Source organism: Talpa occidentalis, unplaced genomic scaffold (assembly GCF_014898055.3).
Source record: "Talpa occidentalis isolate TD23 unplaced genomic scaffold, MPIMG_talOcc4v2.1 talOcc4.11, whole genome shotgun sequence".
Classification (NCBI taxonomy): Eukaryota; Metazoa; Chordata; class Mammalia; order Eulipotyphla; family Talpidae; genus Talpa; species Talpa occidentalis.
In genome coordinates this window covers 38,416,605-38,438,287 of record NW_023601104.1, presented here as the reverse complement: position 1 = coordinate 38,438,287, position 21,683 = coordinate 38,416,605, and the positions used below count along the sequence as shown (strand labels likewise).

The 21,683-nt window shown below is 43.3% G+C and overlaps 1 protein-coding gene across 1 annotated transcript; it reads right to left on the bottom strand.

Annotated features, from left to right (window-relative positions):
* Positions 1-1,764: 1,764 nt before the first annotated feature.
* On the bottom strand, positions 1,765-2,742 carry LOC119238194 (olfactory receptor 4K3). Its single transcript, XM_037501903.2, has one exon. The coding sequence runs from the start codon at positions 2,710-2,712 to the stop codon at positions 1,765-1,767; it is 948 nt and encodes a 315-aa protein (XP_037357800.1). The 5' UTR covers positions 2,713-2,742.
* Between the last annotated feature and the right edge of the window lie 18,941 nt (positions 2,743-21,683).

Genomic DNA, 21,683 nt, shown 5'->3' with positions numbered 1-21,683 from the left:
ATCTCTACACCCATCTCTCTGTCTATCTATAATCAATCATCTATCATCATCTCTCTCTATTTTCCCATCCATCTAACCCATCTACACATTTATCTATCTGCCCACCCATTCACATGACTGATTTACCTTTGTATTCATCTTTACAATTTATTTATTCAACAATCATCTACATATACTCCTGTCTTTATGTTCTATAAACACAGGCTAGCACAATATTACAATATAATTCAAACTTTGACAATGCCAGACAATGCTTTTTTTGCATTAAACACTTTCCCCTACTTGTAGCTTCTCAAAATAACAACGTCTAAAATGTTCTCATCAGTTGAAGATAATCGAGCTCTTATTCAACTGATGAAAGGTGGGGTGAAGAGGCTCCTTCTAAGCTAGATTCTACCATCATGTAGGTATATGACCTTTGGGAAATTCCTCATTCTCATTTTTATCATCTATAAAATAAATTTGCTAGATAATTTCTATGTTCTAAAAAGTCCAATTATAAGTTATAGCAAATATGTTGAAGGATCACTATTTCATGGGATCTTTGAGCTAAGTGCTATGTTTAACCGGGAGGATAATAGCTCAAAGCCTTTAGATCTTTACAATTTACAATATGACTTTTTTTTTTTTTTTTTTTTATAGAGGCATGCTTTATTTATTTGTTTGCTGGTTTCTTTGTTTGTTTTGTTTGTTTATACATGCACTGGGTACAGTCAGAAGCGCGGGAGGGCGAGAGAATTCACCAGAGCCAGAGCGGGGAGCAGAGCAGGCAGAAGGACCGAAGTTTGAGGGGAGCAGCGGGCGGCAGGAGAGGTCTGCGCGCCATGTGGGACAGCAGCCGGGGATCGAACCGGCGCCGCAGAGGCCGCGCGCAGCTTCGCAACCCAGCGCTCAACCGCTGCGCCACCGGGGAGGCCCCAATATGACTTTTGATTACAAAAATGGCACAGTAAACATCATGGCACAAAAAATATGTTATTTCTTACAAAATAAACAAACACCCATATTTTGGGGAGAATGAACTACATTCTGTTTTTAAATATCACGATTGAAAAAACTACTTCATCCTTGTGTCTTAGTTTCAGTAGCCTGGGAGTATAGATGGGATTTGTATGTGACTCTAGGATACTTTGACTCTAATCTATACAAAATACCACATTTTCCTGAGGTTTATTATACTGTTTTAAAATTGTAAAATCCACTCTAGGGGATTAGGGTCTGATGATAAATACAGTACATTCTTATTCTTATCGAAGATAGGTTTCAAAAATATTAAATAGCAAATTATTTTACTTACCAAGAATCCTCTAATTTTTTCCTGACTTTTGAACTAAAAGAATTTACTCATTAGCACCTTTGTCATCAATAAAAAAATAACATCAGTATACAGGGCACTATACTTGGTGTTGGTCTTTCACAATTTGCTTTTTTTCTTAGTGACAAGAGATGGGGTAAGAGCTACTCTTAAAACATGTGAATGGCTCAGGGGAAAGAATATTTGAATAAATGCTCATGCTGGCAAGTACTGGATAGTCTAAAAAGTGAGCACTTGAGCAGTAAAATATTGAGAATACTTTTGATTAATGTTTGTAACATGAAATGTTATGTTGTATGCAGAACAATTTATATAACTGAAGCTCAGAGACTACTGAATCTTTTTACAGAAATAGTTCTGCCATGATTTCTTGCAATAGTATGACTATATTGACCAACTGAGTGAAGGGGGTAAATGCTGAAAAAGTATTTCATTTTTGTATGTGGAATTCAAGGGATATGATCAGTCCTCCTAGACTTAAAGATTCGGCTGCTAAGTTTCCTCATGGAATTCTTGACATCTTTATTTCTAAGGGTGTAGATTACTGGATTCAAGAGTGGAGTGAAAATGGTATAAAATACTGAGAGCACTTTGTCTATTGGGAAATTTGTGAAAGGCCACACGTAGATAAAAATGCATGGGCCAAAGAAAAGGGTCACAACAGTGAAGTGGGCACTGCAAGTAGAAAGGGCTTTGGAGGATCCTCCAGAGGAACGTTGTCTAACTGTGACCAGGATGATAGTGTAGGAGATCACCAGGAGGATGAAGCACACCAAGGCAATCATGCCACTGGTTGAGATCATGAAAACTCCCAGGATGTACGTGTCCACACAGGCAAGCTTAATTACCAAGGGAAGGTCACAAAAGAAGCTGTCCACTTTGTTGGGCCCACAGAAGGGCAGATTAACAGTAAATGCTAACTGACTGATAGCATGAAAGACTCCAACAATCCAGGAAAGTATCACAAGCCCAACACACATTCTCCGGCTCATGATAGTTAAGTAACGCAGAGGCTTACATATAGCTATGTACCTATCAAAAGACATGGCTATCAGCAGCACAATCTCAGCACCCCCTAAGAGATGCAGGAAGAATATCTGGGTGATGCAGCCCTCAAAAGAGATGGCTTTGTAATCACTGAGGAAATCTGCAATCATTTTGGGGGTGGCAAATGAGGCCAAAGACATGTCAATGAAGGAGAGATTGCCCAGCAGAAAGTACATGGGGGAGTGAAGGCGTGGCTCTGACATGATGGTGAGCACAATAAGAAGATTCCCCAGCACAGTGGCTGCATAGACCATGGAAAAAAACAGGAAATAGAAGATCTGGAGTTCCCACGAACTGGAGAGACCCAGCAGTATGAATTCAGTTACAACTGACTGATTATTCCAAGCCATTTACTTCGATTTCTGAAATGACTCTGACATTTCCAGATGGGAGGAGAACTAGGAAAAATACAATGATTAAGCACAAAATGAGTTTTAGTTTTGTATGAAATGATTTGGTGGTGACACCTCTCCCCTCCCACATGCACACTAGATACCTGTTGTATTCCTGGCCTGCTTTCAGATACCTTAATTGATTCAATTCAAGATTGAATCTTATGACTTAGCTATTTGCCTACAAGGAAGATGCAAACTTTCATAAAAATAAGTTAAAATTCAGCTAGTTGAATATTTACTCCTAAGTTTGTAAAACTAAAGAGTTCACCACTAGCTGCCAGCAATATTGAAAGGGATGGGATGGTAACCTGTCAAAACATCATGGGGAGAGAAAAAATGGCTACAGAGAAATATCATCTGTTTCAATTTTCTAATAGAGATTGTCTAGAATAAAAATGAAATGGCCTCTCATTCTTTGTTCTTCACTTCTGTTACTCAGATATAATGCCCCTTGCTCTCTGCCACCAAAGCTATGTATTTTTTAAAGGCCTGTAAACATGATGTATTGGATCCTCAAAATTTATACATTTCCAAGTATAGTTTAAATAGAAAAAAACTGTTAAATACCATGCAGCCTGAAATCAGATATTTTGAGCTGCTGGATTTTATAGATTTTTATTAAAGCAATTTGAAGTGGAAAAAATTTCTGTTTCCAAAGTTCACTTGGAACAAGAAGGGGATAGCTTTATGTAAAAAAGGAGGTTGATAAGCATGAATATAGAAGTCATGCAATATGCTTCAAAAGTTTAAAGTAGACAGTTTAGGGAAATGATCCCTCACTGAGATCTGAGAAGATTTTACAAAGTGCACCAAAAGCCAGTCAAAATGATATGTACCTAAAAGTCATGACAAGCCCCCATTCATCTTGCCTCTAAGCCAAGTTTCCTTTTTTCCTTTCCTTCTCTCTTCTCTTCCCTTCCAGATTCCCTTTCTTTTCTTCTCCTTTCTCCTTTTCTTTTTCAGAACTCTAAGTATACATTCTAAATAATTTGTTTCAAGACTAAACCTAATTTACACATGAAATGGCCCATACTCTGGCTTTTTCTTCTGAAGTCTGGTGCCCTTTTTTAACCCCACATGTGTTATTTTTATTTTACCCATTCCCAGAACTTATATATTTGCTTTTGTGTCCACATACCTGATATTAAAATGGATATCTTCAGCACAGTTCTCACTTAAATAGGTGTAGCCAAAATGCAGTGATCCGAGACTCAGAAAATGTAGATTCAAATCTTGTCCTACACATAGAAGGTTGGGCAATTTACTGAGTCAACTGGTGCCTCAAGTTTTTATATATAATATGAGTGGGCTATCTAGATGATTTTAGGATCTTTTCCACTCACATATTAATATACTCTAATACTCTAATCCCGGACGCTCCATAGTGACTTCAGATAAATCCTATGCCCATTTTCTGGGTAAAGGAGATTCATAGTCCTTGGGACTTTTGTATTTATAATATCCGTATTGAGTCGATTCACTAGATGTCAGTAAAAAAGATCATTTACTCCTTGGGGAATAAACAAATGTTCAGATTGCAATGGGAGTTATTAAAACATTCAAATCAGTTTGATCAGAGTGAAAGATCACAAAATCTAATTGTTCTTAAGTACTTTATGTGGAACAGATGTGGTGGGATGAAGATGATGTATGGAATAAATTATAAAGGAGAGGTCTGATATATCCACAGATCCACACTAGGTTTGTTTTTACTCTTGATAATATTTGTGTATCTTATGATTGTCTTCTTAAGAGGACGACCTTGATACCAGTTAACCAAATCTAACAGTTTGAAACCTCCTGTAGATAGTGCAGTCATGAATTAATTCTGGTTGGAATGTGAAATGATATACTTGCATGGAGAGGCATTAGTCATATATATGTTACCTGTGAGGAGAGGGACACAACAAGTTACATTTTTCTGAGATAAAGAATTCTTTTTTCAGTTTTTTAAAAATGAGTTTTATTAAGGTATAATTTTCATGCAATAAAATTTGCCTATTTTAAGTGAATCAGTTCAGTGAGCTTTGAAAAAAGTTCACCGTGATAAAACACTGCTATAATCTATACACATGCAACGGAATACTACTAAGTGTTCAAAAAAGGTAAATTCATGTCATTTGTAGCAACATGGATGGAGCTGGAAGGGATTATGCTCATTGAAGTAAGTCAGAAGGAAAAAAGGAAAAATCTCATGGTTTCTCTTGTAGGTGGGAGGGGGAGGGAAGAGCACAAGGGACTGTGGTGATGGATCATGGGTGCTCTAGTGGTGGGAGAACTACAGAGACTATACCTGAGGGGAGAAATCAAATATTGTACAAAAAGGAACAACGATGTAAGAAAATAAATAAATTAACAAAAGAAACACTACCACAGTCACATGTAGAACATAATCCTGTTCCATTAAGTTCCCTTTTGCCATTTTACAGTTAATAACTTCTCCTTCCCTCCAGTCTCAAAAAAGTAGTAATCTACTCTTTTTCATGATAGTTTGCCTCTTCTAGAACTTCATCTGTTTAATCACAGAGTACGTAGTTTTTGAATCTTTTACTCAGCAAATTACTATTAAAATTCACGTAGGTTGTTGCAAGTAAATGACAATAAATGATAGTTGTTTTAAATTCAGCATGATCATTCCATCAGCCCTGCCATGTCTGGTTCTGGTGCTATACTTGCTTGTCTCTTCAAATTGTATTTTTAGCTATTGGTATCACTTGCAATTTTTTTTTTTGATAGCTGGACATGATGAGACTGGTAAATGAAGCTACTATACATAGGACTTCAATAATGTGGTCGCTAGGTTTTAGAGAGGGGACATGTCGTATAGGTCATGCTTATGTCTCAGTCCTTCAGTGAGGCTGTGCTTCTGTGTGAACTTCCTAAGTGTTTCTCCACCTTACTCTCTACCTGTAGTAATGACAGTGTGGTACAAGCGGGTGGTGGTGAGGTGTTCCCCTTCTCCCACAATGCAGTGAAGGCTAGAGGAAAGTTGGGCAGTTCCCTTCCCCCAGGTTATTAGGCTCTGGTGAGACCCTAGCAGGTTAAGCCTTGTAACTGAGGACAGGATTTAAGAACAGAGTGCTCTGATATATTTAAAAATAGTTCTTTTCCTGCTCCCCTTGCTGGAAGTAGAAGGTGATTTTCCTTCTATTGATATATTTGTAGTGAGAACCTAGTCAAAATAATGGAGCTAAACCTCATAAAATTGTGCCCCTATGATTTGGTTCCTTGGAATTGTGATTGTTTTTATTTTAATTTTAGGTAGAGCCTTTAAAATATTGAAGTACATCAGATTACAGCATTGTATGTGATAGAGAGGTATAGGACCACAGTGTTCAAGTGTATATTCCACACCACACCCACCACCAAGAAACTGAAAGTCTCCACCATAGTTCACTGTGCCCCTCCCGACTTTGCTCTCCCTGCCCTCCCTCCCGCTCTGGTAGTCTCAATTCTAAGGTTAGATCTCTGGGACTTAGTGCAGAGTTGCCTGCACTGAGCTTAGTACATCACAGTTCAAGCTTATAGGGGAACCAAATAAGACATCAGTGTAAAAAAAAATAGTAACAGTATAAAACACAACAAAGTAAAAAGAGACAATTATAAATCAGAGACATACTGCAGGGGAGAAGGAGGGAGAGGGATGAAAGGGAGGGAGGGAGGAGCAAAGGGGACTACCTGGTACTGGTTCCCACAGTAGTTTGTGTAACTCCCTGTTTTTGCTTGTCTTGGGAGCAGTGGTTTGCCCTGTGTCATTACCGCTCATATTTCCTAGAAGAGATGTTGATTTTTCAGTCTGTTCAGCTTTTTACTTATTTTATTCTTTTATTGGGAAGTGCCCAACTTCCATCAGCTCTAGCCTTCACTGTGGAAGAAGGAAAATACCTCACCACAGTCCACTTCCACCACACTGTCTCTCCCACAGGTTGAGAATAAAATGAAGAAACACGAAGTTCACAGAAGCACAGACTCACTTTCATTTGCATGTTACAAGTATATCTTTTAGGTCAATATTTTCAAATCAATTTTACTCTAGAACAGTAGCATTTAAAAAAAAAACCTGCATGGGTACTTTATAATTTATATGATTATTTTACTGATAGGCCATCAGACATATCCCCCACCACTTGTTTTTGGTAAAATAAGTTATCTTGGCAGATAGTCTCATGGAATATTTCTTTTATTCTACAAATTGATTTTCAAATTTTTCAAAGATGTATGTGTCAAATGACATCAAGAAAATGTATATTCTTGGTAAGTTATTTGAAGGGTTTGAATGTTTTCTTTTTGAGTCTTGCAATTCTTTATTTTTTTTTTACAATTTTTTAATATTTTTTAAACAACATTTGCTTCCCCCCACCCCCTCAGATTGAGTCCCCATAGAATTTCCTTCCCCAAGGCACCGGTGCACCATCACCATAGTCCCCTGTGCTCCTCCCTCCCTCCCTCTCATCCCGCTCCCTCCTCCTCCCCTGCAGTATGTCTCTGATTTATAATTGCCTGTTTTTGCTTTGTTGTGTTTTGTACTGTTACTATTTTTTTTACACTGATGTCTGATTTGGTTCCCCTATATTCCTGTTATAAGTGAAACCATCTGATATTTTTCTTTTTCCTTCTGGCTTATTTCACTGAGCATAATTCCTTCTAGCTCCATCCACATTGCTGCGAATGGCATGCGTTTATCTTTTTTGATTGCTGAATAATATTCCATTGTGTATATGTACCACATCTTCTTGATCCAGTCATCTATTTTTGGGCATTTGGTTTGTTTCCAGGTTTTACCTATTGTAAATAGGACTCCAATAAAAATAGGTGTACAGGTGTTCTTTTGAATCAATGTTTTTGTGTCCTTTGGGTAGATCCCTAGTAGCGGAATTGCTGGGTCATATGGTAGCTCCATTTTTAGTAGACTGAGGAACCTCCAGACAGCTTTCCATAGTGGTTGGAACAGTTTGCACTCCCACCAGCAATGCAGGAGAGTTTCTTTTTCACCACATCCTTGCCAACATTTGTTGTTGCTAGTTTTTTTGATATGTGCCATTCTTACTGGTGTAAGGTGGTATCTCAATGTGGTTTTGATTTGCACTTCCCTGATTATAAGGGATGTTGAAAATTTTTTCATATGCCTGTTGGCCATTTGCATTTCCTCTTTGGAGAAATGTCTTTTAAGTTCTTCTGCCCATTTTTTGACTGGATTGTTTGTTTTTGTTGAGCCCTGTGAGTTCTTTTTATATCTTTGTGATCAGTCCCTTATCAGTTGAATGGAGTGTAAAGATTTTTTCCCAATCAGGAGGTGTCTCTCTGTTTTGGTTAATGCCTCTTTGGCTGTACAGAGCTTTTCAGTTTTATGTAATCCCAGGTGTTTATCTTTGCCATCACTATCACTGCTTTGGGTGATGAATCTTTAAAGATGTTTCTGAGATGGGCCTCCCTGGTGGCACAGTGGTTGAGCGCTGGACTGTGAGGCTGCCTGCAGCCTCTGAAGCACCAGTTCAATCCCCGGCTGCTAGCGAGAGTACCACATGGTGCGCAGACCTCTCCTGTCGCGCCTGCTGCTCCCCTCAGCAGTGTGTTTCGTCAGTCTGCCTGTTCTCTTCCCCGTTCTGGCTCTGGTGAATTCTCTCACCCTCCCGTGCTTCTGACTGTACCCAGTGCTTGTATAAATAAATAAATAAATAAATCTTAAAAAAAAAAAAAGATGTTTCTGAGATGTATGTCTTGTAGTGTTTTACCCATATTTTCTTCTATGTATTTTATGGTTTCAGGTCTTATGTCCAGTTCTTTTATTCATTTTGAGTTGATTTTTGTGCACAGTGAGAGGTAATGGCTTAGTTTCATTTTTTTGCACGTGGAAGTCCGGTTTTCCCAGCACCATTTATTGAACAAACTGTCTGTGTTCCATTGCATATTCTTTGCTACTTTGTCAAAGATTAGTTGTTCATAAAGTGTGGTTTTATTTCTGGGCTCTCTATTAGGGTCCATTGGTCTGTGTGTCTGTTTTGTTCCAATACCAAACTGTTTTAATTATTATTGTTTTGTAGTATAGCTTGAAGTTTGAAAGTGTGATACCTCCTTTCTCCTTTGTTTTCATCAGTAGGGCTTTGGCTATTTGTGTTATTTTTTGGTTTCATATGAATTTCATGAGTATGTGTTCTATTTCTTTGAAGAATGTCATTGAGATTTTTATTGGAATAGCATTGAATCTGTATATTGCTTTTGGGAGGATGGCCATTTTAATAGTTAATTCTTCCAATCCATGAGCAGGGCATGTCTTTCCATTACTTTGTGTCTTCTTCTATTTCTTTTAACAGTGTTTTATTATTTTCTTTGTATAGGTCTTTCATCTCTTTTGTTAGGTTTATTCCCAAGTATTTTATTTCTTTTTTTTGTTCTCAATTATAAAAGGGATGGTTTTCTTGATTTCTTCTTCTTTGGATTGATACTTTGTTGTGTATAGTAAGGCCACGGATTTTTGTGTGTTAATTTTGTATCCCACTACTTTACTGAACTGGTTGCTTATTTTGAGTAGTTTTTCTGCGGAGTTTTTAGGGTTCTCTATGAATATCATCATATTGTCTGCAAATTGTGATAGTTTTTTTAATTAATTAATTTATTTTTATATTCCCCATACAATTGCAACCCCCTGATTTTGACCCCAATCCCTCCTTTCCCCGCCCCCCACACCCTATAGAGTGTCTCTGGTTCATAGTTGTTTGTTGATTTTGATTTTTACTTTCCTGTAGTTATTCTTTTTCCTAGTCCCTTATTTAAGTTTTCTAGATTCCTGCTATGAATGAGACCATCCAGTATTTTTCTTTTTCTTTCTGGCTTATTTTGCTGAGCATGATCCCTTCCAGTGCCATCCATGTTGCTGCAAATTGCATGTGTTTATCTTTTTTGAATGCTGAGTAATATTCCATGGTGTATATGTACCACATCTTCTTGATCTAGTCATCTATTTTTGGGCAATTGGGTTGTTTCCAAAGCTTAGCTATTGTAAACAGTGCTGCTATAAACATAGGGGTGCAGGTGCTCTTTGGAATTGATGTTTCTGTGTCCTTTGGGTAAATGCCTAGGAGTGAAATTGCTGGATCATATGGAAGCTCTATCTTTAGTAGGTTGAGCAATCTCCACACAGCTTTCCATAGTGGTTGGACCAGTTTGCACTCCCACTAGCAGTGCAGGAGAGTTCCTTTTTCTCCACACCCTCGCCAACATTTGTTGTTGCTAGTTTTTTTAATATGTGCCATTCTCACTGGTGTGAGATGGTATCTTATTGTAGTTTTGATTTGCATTTCCCGATTGCAAGTGATGTTGAATGTTTTTTCATATGCCTGGTGGCCATTTGTATTTCCTCTTTGGAGAAATTTCTTTTTAGCTCTTCTGCCCATTTTTTGACTGGATTATTTTCTTTGTTTTTGTTGAGTCTCATCAGCTCTTTATAGATTTTTTGATCAGTCCTTTATTGTTAGTGTTGGGTGCAAAAGTTTTCTCCCAGTTGGTAGGGTTTCTCTTTGTTTTGGTTATTGTCTCTTTTGCTGTGCAGAAGTTCTTTAATTTGATGTAGTCCAGCTGTTAATCTTTGCCTTCACTATCACTGCTTTGGGTGATGCGTTTGTAAAGACGTCTTTCAGGTGTATGTCATGCAGTGTTTCGCCTATATTTCCTTCTATATATTTTATGGTTTCAGGTCTTATGTCTAGTTCTTTAATCCATTTTGATTTGGTTTTTGTGCATGGTGTGATGTAGTTGTCAAGCTTCATTCTTTTGCATGTAGTGACCCAGTTTTCCCAGCATCATTTATTGAACAAACTTTCTTTGCTACAGTGCATATTCTTTGCTCCTTTGTCAAAGATTAGTTGACCATAGATCTGTGGGTTTATTTCTGGATTTTCTATTCAGTTCCATTGGTCCATGTATCTGTTCTGGTTCCATTACCATGTAGTTTTGATTATTATGGCTTTGTAGTATAGTTTGAAATCTGGGCAAGTGATGTCTCCATTCCCTTCTTTTTTTTCAGGAGGGTTTTGGCTATTCAGGGCTTTTGGTGGCTCCATGTTAATTTCATCAATATTTTTTCTATTTCTTTTAAGAATCACATTGAAATTTTAATTGAAACAGCATTGAATCTGTAGATTGCTTTTGGTAGGATGGCCATTTTGATAATGTTAATTCTTCTGATCCATGAGCAGGGGATGTCTTTCCATTTCTCTGTGTCTAGTTCTATTTCTTTTAATAGTGTTTTATAGTTTTCTTTGCATAGGTCCTTTACTTCTTTTGTTAGGTTTATTCCCAAGTATTTGATTTTTTTTTGTTTCAATCATAAAAGGAATGTTTTCTTGTTTTCTTATTCAGATTTATTGTTTGTGTGTTGGAAGGCTACTGATTTTTGTGCATTGATTTTGTATCCTGCCACTTTACTAAACTGATTGATTAGTTTAATTAGTGTTTCTGTGGAGTTTTTGGGGTTCTCTATATAGTATCATATCATCTGCAAATAATGATAGTTTGACTTCTTCCTTGCCTATTTGGATTCCTTGTATGTCGTTCTCATCTTATTGCTCTGGCTAGAACTTCCCAGTATTATGTTGAAAAGCAGTGGTTAGAGTGGACATCCTTGTCTTGTTCCAGATCTTAATGGGAATGCTTTCAGCTTTTCACCATTGAGAATGATATTGGCTGTGGGCTTGTCATAGATGGCCTTTACGATCTTGAGGTATGTTCCTTGTATCCCGAGAATTTCAAGGTCCTTTATCATAAATGGGTGTTGCACTTTGTAGAATGCTTTCTCAGCATCTATGGATATTATCATATGGTTTTTATTCTTCTTTTTGTTGATGTGTTGGATTACAGTGATTGATTTTTGGATGTTTAACCATCCTTGTGTCCCTGGAATAAATCCTACTTGGTCATGATAAATTATCTTATGGATGCATTGTTGGATTCTGTTGGCAAGGATTTTGTTGAGGATTTTTGCATCAGTGTTCATTAGGGACATTGGCCTGTAATTTTCTTTTTTGTGCTCTGTCTTTGTTGGGTTTTGGTATTAGTGTAATGTTGGCTTCATAGAATGTATTTGGTAGTATTCCTTCTTTTTCAATTTTTGAAAGAGTTTGTGTAGGATAGGCACTAATTCACTGCTGAACGTTTGGTAGAATTCATATGTGAAGCCGTCTGGGCCTGGGCTTTTGTTTTTGGGGAGCACTTTGATTACTGCCTCAATTTAGCTGCTTGTAATTGGTCTGTTTAGTTGTTCTATTCTTCTTTGTCCAGCTTTGGATGATTATATCATTCTACGAATTTGTCCATCTTTTCTAGGGTGTTGAATTTGTTTGAGATTAAGTGTTCATAGTAATCTCTGATTATTCTTTTGACTTCTACTAAGTCTGTTGTGATTTCTCCTCTTTCATTTATAATCCTATTTATACATGTTTTCTCCCACTTTTTTTCTTTGTGAGCCTTGCTAGAGGTTTGTCTATTTTGTTTATTTTTTCAAAGAACAAACTTTTGGTTTCATTGATCTTTTGGATTTTTTTTTAATTTCTAATTCATTTATTTCTGCTTTGATTTTTATTATTTCCTTTCTTCTACTGGCTTTAGGGCTTTTTTTGTTGTTCTTTGAGATGTGAGGTTAGGTTGTTTCTTTGAGTTCTTTCTTGTTTGTTGATGTGAGCCTCTATTGCTATATATTTTCCTCTTATTACTGCTTTTGCTGTTTCCCATACATTCTGGAAAGTGGTGTCCTCCTTGTCATTCAACTTAAAGTATTTTTTTTATTTTCTTCTTTGATCCTTCCTCATTAGTCCAGTGGTCTTCCAGTAGTGTGGATTTCAATCTCCATGAAGTGGGACATTTCCTTGTTTTCTTTTCATGATTTATTTCTAGCTTGATGACTTTATGATCAGAGAAGATAGTTGGAATGATTTTGATTTTCATGTATCTGTTGCTGTTTGTCTTGTGGCCCAGTATGTGATCGATTCTGGAGAACGATCCATGCGCACTTGAGAAAAATGTGTACTTGGAAATTTTTGGGTGCTGATGTCTATTAAGTCCATGAGTTCTATGTCTTTATTTAGAGCTCTAGTGTCTTTGTTTATTTTTTGTCTCATTGATCTGTCCATTGGTGAGAGTGGGGTGTTGAAATCTCCCATTACATATGTATTTTCTTTAATATCTGTTTTCAGAGCTGATAATAATTGTCTAATATATTTTGGTGCCCCTTCATTTGGTGAGTATATGTTGAGTGGTATATCTTCCTGATGTATTGTCCCCTTGACCATAATGTAGCGTCCAACTATGTCTCTTTTTACTTTTGTAAATTTGAAGTCTATTTCATCTGATATAAGTATGGCTGTTCCTGCCTTCTTTTTTGGTACATTTGCTTATAGGATTGTTTTCCAACCTTTTACTTTCAGTCTGTGTTTATCTTTTGTGGTTAAATGTGTTTCCTGGAGACAGCAGAAAGTTGGATTTTGTTTTTTAATCCAGCCTGTTACTCTGTGTCTTTTTACTGGTGAGTTTAATCCATTTACATTTAGAATTAATATTGATATGTTGACATCTGTGTTTGCCATTTTGTCTTTTTTTTGTGATTTTATTCCTTGCTTTATTCTGTTCTTCTTGTTCATTCCTCTGTTGGTTTTGGCTTTAGGACTTCTTGTAGAATTTTTTGGAGTGGGGGTTTAGTTGTAATGAATTTCTGGAGTTTCTGTTTGTCTGAGAAGGTTAATATTTTTTCTTCATAGAGGAAGGAGAACTTTGCAGGGTAAAGTATTCTTGGTTGGCATTTGCTGTCTTGAAGTTTGCTGAATATGATACTCCATTCTCTTCTTGCCCGTAACGTTTCTTTGGAGAAGTCAGAAGTTAACCTGATTGGTTTTCTGTTTCTTCCCCCTTGCCAGTTTTATTATTTTTCCCATGTCTTGGAGTCTTGCAAGCTTTACTATTAGCTGACCCTGCTTTTATCCAAGGAGCAACCTGAGGTGACACAGTGTCATGGAAGAAGCATGTGTTCCAGAACAATTGCCCTTGTTAGACATTAGACTGAGCTGCAGGGTGTGTTTGGAGGTCATGGCATATTTTCTTTTCCTTTTTTAACCAGGTAAAAATGACTAATTGTTCTTTTTTTCTGGGGCCATATGAAAAGAGATGGCAGGGTTTTTTTTAAGCTTTTATTTATTTATGCATACAAGAACTGCTTAACTCCTTGTGCCACCAGGGAGCCCGAAACAGCGGGTTTTAAAGCTGTTTAAAGTCCATTCTTTGCACCTTCCTCCAAAAAGTTCTTTCTTGGAGCAAGGAACTGCTAACTAGCATGCCTGGAAATGCTCCTAGAATACAGTGTGCTGTATTCTGGGACAGGATGCTCCGCTGGGACAGGACAGGTGATGTGGGTGGCTGGGTGGGTTGCTGACAGATGATAGATTTTCCCCTGGTATAGAGAAAGGAAATCCCACTGGAGCCGCTTTTGTCCTATTAGCCTTATTTCAGTGATGGGATTTTCCATCAGCTTCTGAGCCCTGGGGAGCCCCTTCTCAGCACAGATCTCTAACCAGGCTTCCCAAGCCCAGGCCCTGACCACAGTGTGGGACACCAGGACCCTGTTTTCCCACGGAGAAGCTGTGGCAAGCATGGACGGAGGATCTGGCGCAGCAGGGGAGGCCACTCTGAGCCACCCGTGCCTCTGCAGGCTGCAGCCCCACCAGGAGTAAGTGTCGTGAGGCCTGAGGCCAGCCCACAGCTTCCTGTGGTCTCCCCCTTCCACAGGATCCTTCCTCAAACCAGCAGCAGGCCGCACAGGCCTTGAGCCACATCTCTCCACCCTGCTCTGTCTTGGTGAGTTGGGGTGGAGGTGCCCACAGAAGGCTGTTGGTGGCAGGGACACAAAACCCACTCACTGGTGTGTCCCTCCAGGCCTGCGTCTGGCCCTGAGTGTGCGGGTGCAGAAGGGGGAGTGTCCCTCTGAGTGCTTCTGAGGACAGCATTGAGGCTAGGCAGACATGGCTCTCCTGGCAGCTGAGGGGGAGCTGAGACGGTGCCCCTCAAAGCCCCTGACACTCCCCTCCTCCTAGGAGACCTCCCTCCACCTCGGGTCACAGCCCTGCCTGAGGTCGTGGTTCCGTGGAGGACGAACACGGTCTCCTGTGCCAGGGACTCCAGCCACCCTCATGCCCTGCTGGGGACCAGCCATCCGGGCCATGGTGAGTGGGCAGAGAGGACAGTGGCTGGGCCAGACCATCGGCACCTGGGCTTAGACTGAGGAGATGAGGAGGCCACACTGCGGGCCACCACCACAGCCCAGGAAGGGCCGTGGGAGACGAGCAGAGAGAGGAGCTGTGCTTGCGGCAGAGCCGCTGTGGTGCTGGTGGGGAGCAGCCTCCAGCCGCTGAGTCACTGGGTCCGGCGAGAACCTATAAAAACCTCCAGATACCCTGGCTGAGCAGAGAAAGAGAAACCTGCCAGTTCCCCATTTCAGTTCCTCCCAAAGCCTCCAGCCCACCCAGGGCAGACACCCTGGCACTGCGTGAGGAGTGGCAGAGTGGGAGGGACGGCTGTGTTTCCGCTTCACGCTCAGGCTGGAAGGACTGTCTGGCCAAAAAGAGTAATTTTTTTTAAAAGATTTATTTATTTATTTATACAAGCACTGGGTACAGTCAGGAGCACGGGAGGGTGAGAGAATTCTCCAGAGCCAGAGCGGGGAACAGAACAGGCAGAGTGACGAAGTACACTGCTGAGGGGAGCAGCGGGCGGCAGGAGAGGTCTGTGTGCCATGTGGGACCCTCGCTGCGGCCAGGGATCGAATCGGCACTGCACAGGCTGCGGGCAGCTTCACAGCCCAGCGCTCAACCACTGCGCCAGTGGGGAGGCCCCCAAAAACAATTTTTTAAGAGGGTTTCTCAGGGCAGGGGCAGGGAGAGACAGACCCTGGAGAATTGTGGGGGCAGTCTCTTTGAGGGGAGGAGGGAAGGTCAAGGAAGATCCCATGGCCACCACCACCTCAATCCCTATTCCCAGTGTCCCCAAGAGCTGCAGCACCCATTGCCCCCCACAAATGCTCATGTCAGCCCAGGACATTGGGCAGCTGTGGACCCGCCGGAGAGGCGGGACACCTTTTCTGGGGCTGTGCAGCCGGGACCAGGTCAGCAAACTCTGCAAGGACAGCACGGTGGAAAGGTCAGTTGGGGCCGGTTAAAGGGAGTTTGTGTCCTTCTTGAAAAGAAAAAGAATACTTGCCCCTTCATTTCCCTGGGTTTCCCCGCAAATGTTATTCATCTGTCAGTCATCACAACCCTCCACAGCTGCTTGTGGACCAGGACCTGCCCCTGCCTCCCTCCCCTCTGGTAACAGGCATATTTTTCAGTCTTTAAGTTGTTTTTGGTGTGTTTTACCAGTTTGTTTGCTTATTTATATTCCACAAATAAGTGAAACTCCCCAATAATTGCCTTACACTTTCTGACTTATTTCACTTAGCAGAATCAGCTAAAGTCCCATCTATGTTGTCCCCAAAGACACCACTTCATAGTTGTCACGGCCGAGCAGCAGTCCCTTGATTTTGTATTCCACGGCTCCTTTATCTAGCCCCTGTTGAGGGGCGCCTGTTGGTTGGTCCCGTGCGTTAGGAACTGCACACCTGGGCTGAGGCGGAGCGGGAAGCAGCAGAGCACAGGGCAAGTGGCTCTGAAACAAAGCCCCGGGGCTGCTGAGACCACGGGGCAGGGACGGGTTAAGGTCCAGTGGCCTGAAGCCTGCAGGCCAGCCCCAATGTCCAGCCGTGTTGCCCGCCAGGACAAGCGCCAGGCCCTGCTAAAGTCAGCACTGGCCGTGGCTCCCCTGAGTCCACCACCAGCAAGGCCTCTTTGCCTCAGAAGAGGCCAGAGTTTGTTTTTGAGATGATTAAGGATCATAAAATGGAATAGTCTGGTTGGCATTTGACCAGCTCCAGCCAGACAGCTGAAATTGTAAAATGGAAGTATCAGGCTTAAAAGGCCAGGAATGTCATTGAGGCTCCAGACATCTAGAGACCCAGACTCATGGAGTCCTTCTCTTGGCAAGACCTTGGCAGACAGTTATTGGGAAGATGTGTGCAGACATCCTGGAAAGAACTTCCAGACAGTAGACCTCCCAGAACCTCCTTTGCCTCTAATTTCTACATCCAACTGCAGTGTAACCACTGCTCCTGCCCCTGCCTGTTCCTTTTAACATAGAAAAAAATGAAATGTTGACAAGGGCAAGGTGAAATATGTAGTCTCATTCATTCCTGAGAAAGATTGAATTAGTATCTCTTCTGCAGAAAACTGTGAATTTAGCATATTTATATTGCTTGATACATCTTTCTGTTTGGGAGACATGGTCTAAGGAAATGCTTGGAAATACAGATAAAAATCTTTATGTATGAAAATGTTCACCAGCATTTTCTTTACAGTAGCAAATAATAGGAAATTAAAATGAAAAGCCTAGGAACTGGTTAAATAAATTACAGTATATACACAAATGAAATGTAACAATTGATACCAAGATTCTTAAGTTTTTAATGATGTGAAAAATACTCATGGTATGATGTTAAATGAAGGTACAATATAAAATTCTAGAGATAATGTAATATCACAAAAGAAGGAAAATATCAATGAAATATGTCGTTAACCCTTGTGTGTGTGTAGAATAAAATGGAAAAAATATTATTTTGCAGCAAGTGGAATATTACACAGCAGTGAAAATAATTAGGTTCTAGCTATATCCAATGATGTGGAGTAATCTTGCTTTCATATTGTTTAGTGAAAGGGTCAAGATATAAAATAAACATAATATGATTTGATTTATTTAAATTCTAAATACCAGATAAAATTAAAATCATGTTTTAATTATGCATTTAGTGATACATACTTAGATATATTAAAATGAAGAGCAAAGGAAATAATTGTAATGAAAGCCATACTGGTGCTTCCTTATGGAGAAGATTATGATATGATGTGATTTGCTATTTCTCGACCTGGTTAATGGGAGTTCATTTTATAATTCTCAAACTCTACATTTGTACCATCTACCCGTATACAGATGCTATATTTCACAGTTTAAAAAGTTGGGAAAATACTGGGAAAAAATAAGCTAGCTCATAAAAGTATCTTCTGATGGAAGAATCACAGTTGAATATTGTTCATTATGCTTTTTATTACTTTTCAAATTTTCTTTTCTTTTTTTTTTTTTTAAAGATTTATTTTTATTTATGTATACAAGCACTAGGTACAGTCAGAAGCACGGGAGGGTGAGAGAATTCACCAGAGCCAGAGCGGGGAGCAGAGCAGGCAGAAGGACCGAAGTACACTGCTGAGGGGAGCAGCGGGCGGCAGGAGAGGTCTGCGCGCCATGCGGGACCCTCCTCCGGTGGCCGGGGAGCAGCCGGGGATCGAACCGGCGCTGCAGAGGCCGCGGGCAGCTTTGCAACCCAGCGCTCAACCGCTGCGCCACCAGGGAGGCCCTACTTTTCAAATTTTCTATAATGCACACACGCCCTTTTAGGGCCAGACCCGGTCAGCTAAAGCTGCTGGAAATCACGGCGAGCGCCCCGCCCGCCCGGGGCCACGACAAGCCGCCGGCGACGGGTCTACGCGTCCGGAGAGCCCGCGGGGGTCCGGGCGGCAGCGTGGGCTTCGGGGCGCCCCCAGGGTCCCCAGAGCAGCGGCACCTGGAACCTCAGTGTCCCGGCGACCTCGCTTTTTAGTGCGGGGTTTGGGTGTCCGGGCTGAGCTCACGCGCCCTGAAGTTTCACATCCAAACAGGCGCGTCCCGCCCTTCCCGCCCTTCCCGCCCGGCGCGTCGTGGGCACAGGCCCCGCGGCGGCCACGGCGGCCCCGCCCCGCTCCAGCGCGAGGGCCCAGCCCGGCCGCGGGGGCGTGGCCACGGGAACGTCTCTGCGCTCGCCCCGCCCACCGCACCTGCGCGCGCCTGCGCCCCTCTGCCGCGCATGCGCCCGCCGCCCCGCGCTCGTGCCGCGCCAGCTTCGCGGGACTTGAGGTGAAGTCGCGGCGAGGACCGGCCCAGCGCCCGGCGGGGAGGCGCCCTGTGCGCCCCGGCCCGGGGCCTCGCGGCGGGGGCGGGCGAGCCGGACGGGGCGGGTGAGGCCAGGCCGCGGGCTGTGGCAGGGGCCGCCGGGCCGGCGGGGAAGGGCTGGACGCGGGGCTCCGGGGCTCATGTCGGCCCGGAGGAGCGCACGGTCGGGTCGGCCCTGAGCCCGGGCTCGCTGCCGGCTCCTGGGGGCCCTGAGGGCGCACCCGGGTCGGGCTCCCCCCTGTTCCGCGGGTTTAGGGTGGAGTTCGGGGCGCACGTTGTAGACTTTCCCTGAGCCCCAGGCCCAGCAGCGGGCGGGCAGCGCGGGTGCCCGTGGGCGCGCAGCGCGGGGCGGGGCTGGGGTGTCCCCCTCTCCGCCCCGGAGGGGAAGGCCCACTTCACCCCACTGTGGCCCGGCTGTACATGGTTGTGTGCAAATTGGAGCTTCAGCACCTGTTTCCAGTTCTTCGGGGCGTCGGTCCGGAGTGGGGACGCCCAAGCAGGGGCCGGCGCCGTCTGCAACTCGCTGGGAAAGACGCAGCCTTGTCCCTTCCAGGCGAGCTTCGCGTGTTGGTGATTTAAAGTGTTCTCCCTCATTCCCGTCGTAGCGTGAAGCGGGGGTGGGTTTAGTTTTCTTTTTTTTTTTATTAAGATTTATTTATGCATACAAGCGCTGGGGTACAGGCCAGAAGTATGGGGGGGGGCGGTGAGAGGACTCACCAGAGACAGAGTGGGGAGCGGAAGAGGCAGATGTACTGAAATCCACTGCTGAGGGGAGCAGCGGGGAGACAGGAGAGGTCTGCTGTGCCCTCTGGGTTGCTCCCTGGCCGGGGATTGAACTCGTGCTGCAGGGGCTGCGGACAGCTTCCTAGTGCTGTGACTTAACCCCTGCGCCGCCAGGGAGGCCCTGGGTTTAGTTTAGTTTCTGTGGCGACTGGCGATGCTGACAGACTCTTCGGGTGCGGTGGGGGCGTTGGTCCGCGTCCTCTGGAGGAGACTATTCCAGTCCTCGGGTCACTTTTCAAATTGGTTTGTCTTTTTGTTAGTCGCCAAAGACCTTGTGTGTCCTGACCCACAGACTCTATCTCTGCACACTGAGGCTTCTGGGCTTTTTCTTGGCTGAAACCATCTTTTGAGTAATCCCTGCGCAGACTGCGCTGATGCACTGACAGGTTTTCTGCACCAGTGGCAGCCCTGGGAGAAACCCAGGATGTTGCCACAAATTTAATGCAAAATTAAGTTTTTCAGGTGTAGAATGTTAGTAACTGCCACGTATGTTTAAGCTCAAATGTGCAGATTTGCCGAGTAAGCAGCATGTCATCTTTGAACGCTTTGGAAAATGTTTGCTACAAAATAAGTGATCTACTCAGAATATTTATGGCAAGGGATAGTGTGTTTTTGGATTATATGCCTAGACGCTAGAATGCGGAGGTTTATCTGTTCAGTTGACTAACATGAAAACACTGGCAGTAGGAACTGGCTCCCATTCCTGAAAGACTTTCTAGGTCGCGCACCACAAATCAAAATGAACTGAAATTAACAAAGTAATAGTAACTGGGTGTGGGGGGAGGGCCTCCTCCGTGGGTTGACCCCAAGTGCTGTTCAGGGGTCCATGTCTTTGGGGAATGTCTCCCTTCCTCCCCTGTTGGGATATTTGGCCTGCAGAGTCCTGTCTCCTGTAATCTCCCCCCAACCCCCTAATGGGGGAGCCCCTGAGGGCAAGCAGGCTCACTTTTATCATAAGCCTCCCTTTAACACCCACTCTAGAGGCCACATGGGTACATGGTTCTGTGCACCCCAGGGGGTGGCCAGAGCTGGAGCCTTGAAGGTGGTCTCAGGCCTGGAGGACCATGCTGGCATCTGCACCTTCACACAAGGCCTTTCCGCCTGCCCCATCTTTCAAGGCCCTCCCTGCACACTTCACCCCTGATCTGCTCCTCCCCCTCCTCCCGCTCCCCTCACTGCACCCCCAAGGCCCTCCCTGTCCTGTCCCCAATGTCACAAACCAAAAAGCATCTGATGCATGGGCCCCACTTCTGAATGGGGACCCATCTATCTTTGGACATCTTGGCTGGCGCGGCTCTTCTCCCCGACAGTGCAGACAACTTGCTGACTTTATGACTTTGGGGGCCTGGGGGTCTTGGCATAGATGATGGTGGGTACCTGAGGCTGCTGATACCCAAAACTCAGCCCTGACCCCAAGCACAGTGTCACCTTCCTCTCCGGGGGCTCTGCTCTGTACCCATCCCCCCCCCAAGCTGTGTCAACCACTGTTTCCTGCCCTCCCCTTTCTTCTGGTGAAGTCCCAGTAGCTCCTGTGAGTGCTTCTCGAGTCCAGAGCTGCCCCAGACCCTGCCCGAGCAGGAACTCCTCGCCAATCTGTTACAGGGCAGGGAGAGGGGCACCCCAAACCCCGCAAACCTGCCTGCCCTTAATAGGTTCTGTCATCCACTGCATTAACACAAAACATATGAGACTTTAACGGGAAGGAACTTTAATACAATTAGGAAACAATACAGGAAAGGCAAAGGATGTAATTTCTAAATCAAGTACCCAAAGTTACCTGTCCCCTTGTGGGTAAAAGTCCACCTAAGCAGGAGTGGCCCACCGGAAGCCGAGACCTTCACTCAGGGGAGCGGCTCTCTCTGGCAGAAGCTGCAGAGCCACAGGGCTGCGAGTCTGAGAACCCACGGGACCGGGTCACGCTGGGTAAGAGTGGGAAGGGGAACTGGGCCTGTAGGATTCCTGGGGTGCAGCGTCAGGTCACTGGGAAGGGACATGGAGTGCTCCCCAAAGCAGGACGGTGGGAGATCTCTGCAATTGTGATCTTTATAAAAACCTTTTCCTAAGAGAAATACCCTGTACCTTCAGCTGGAGCCATTTCT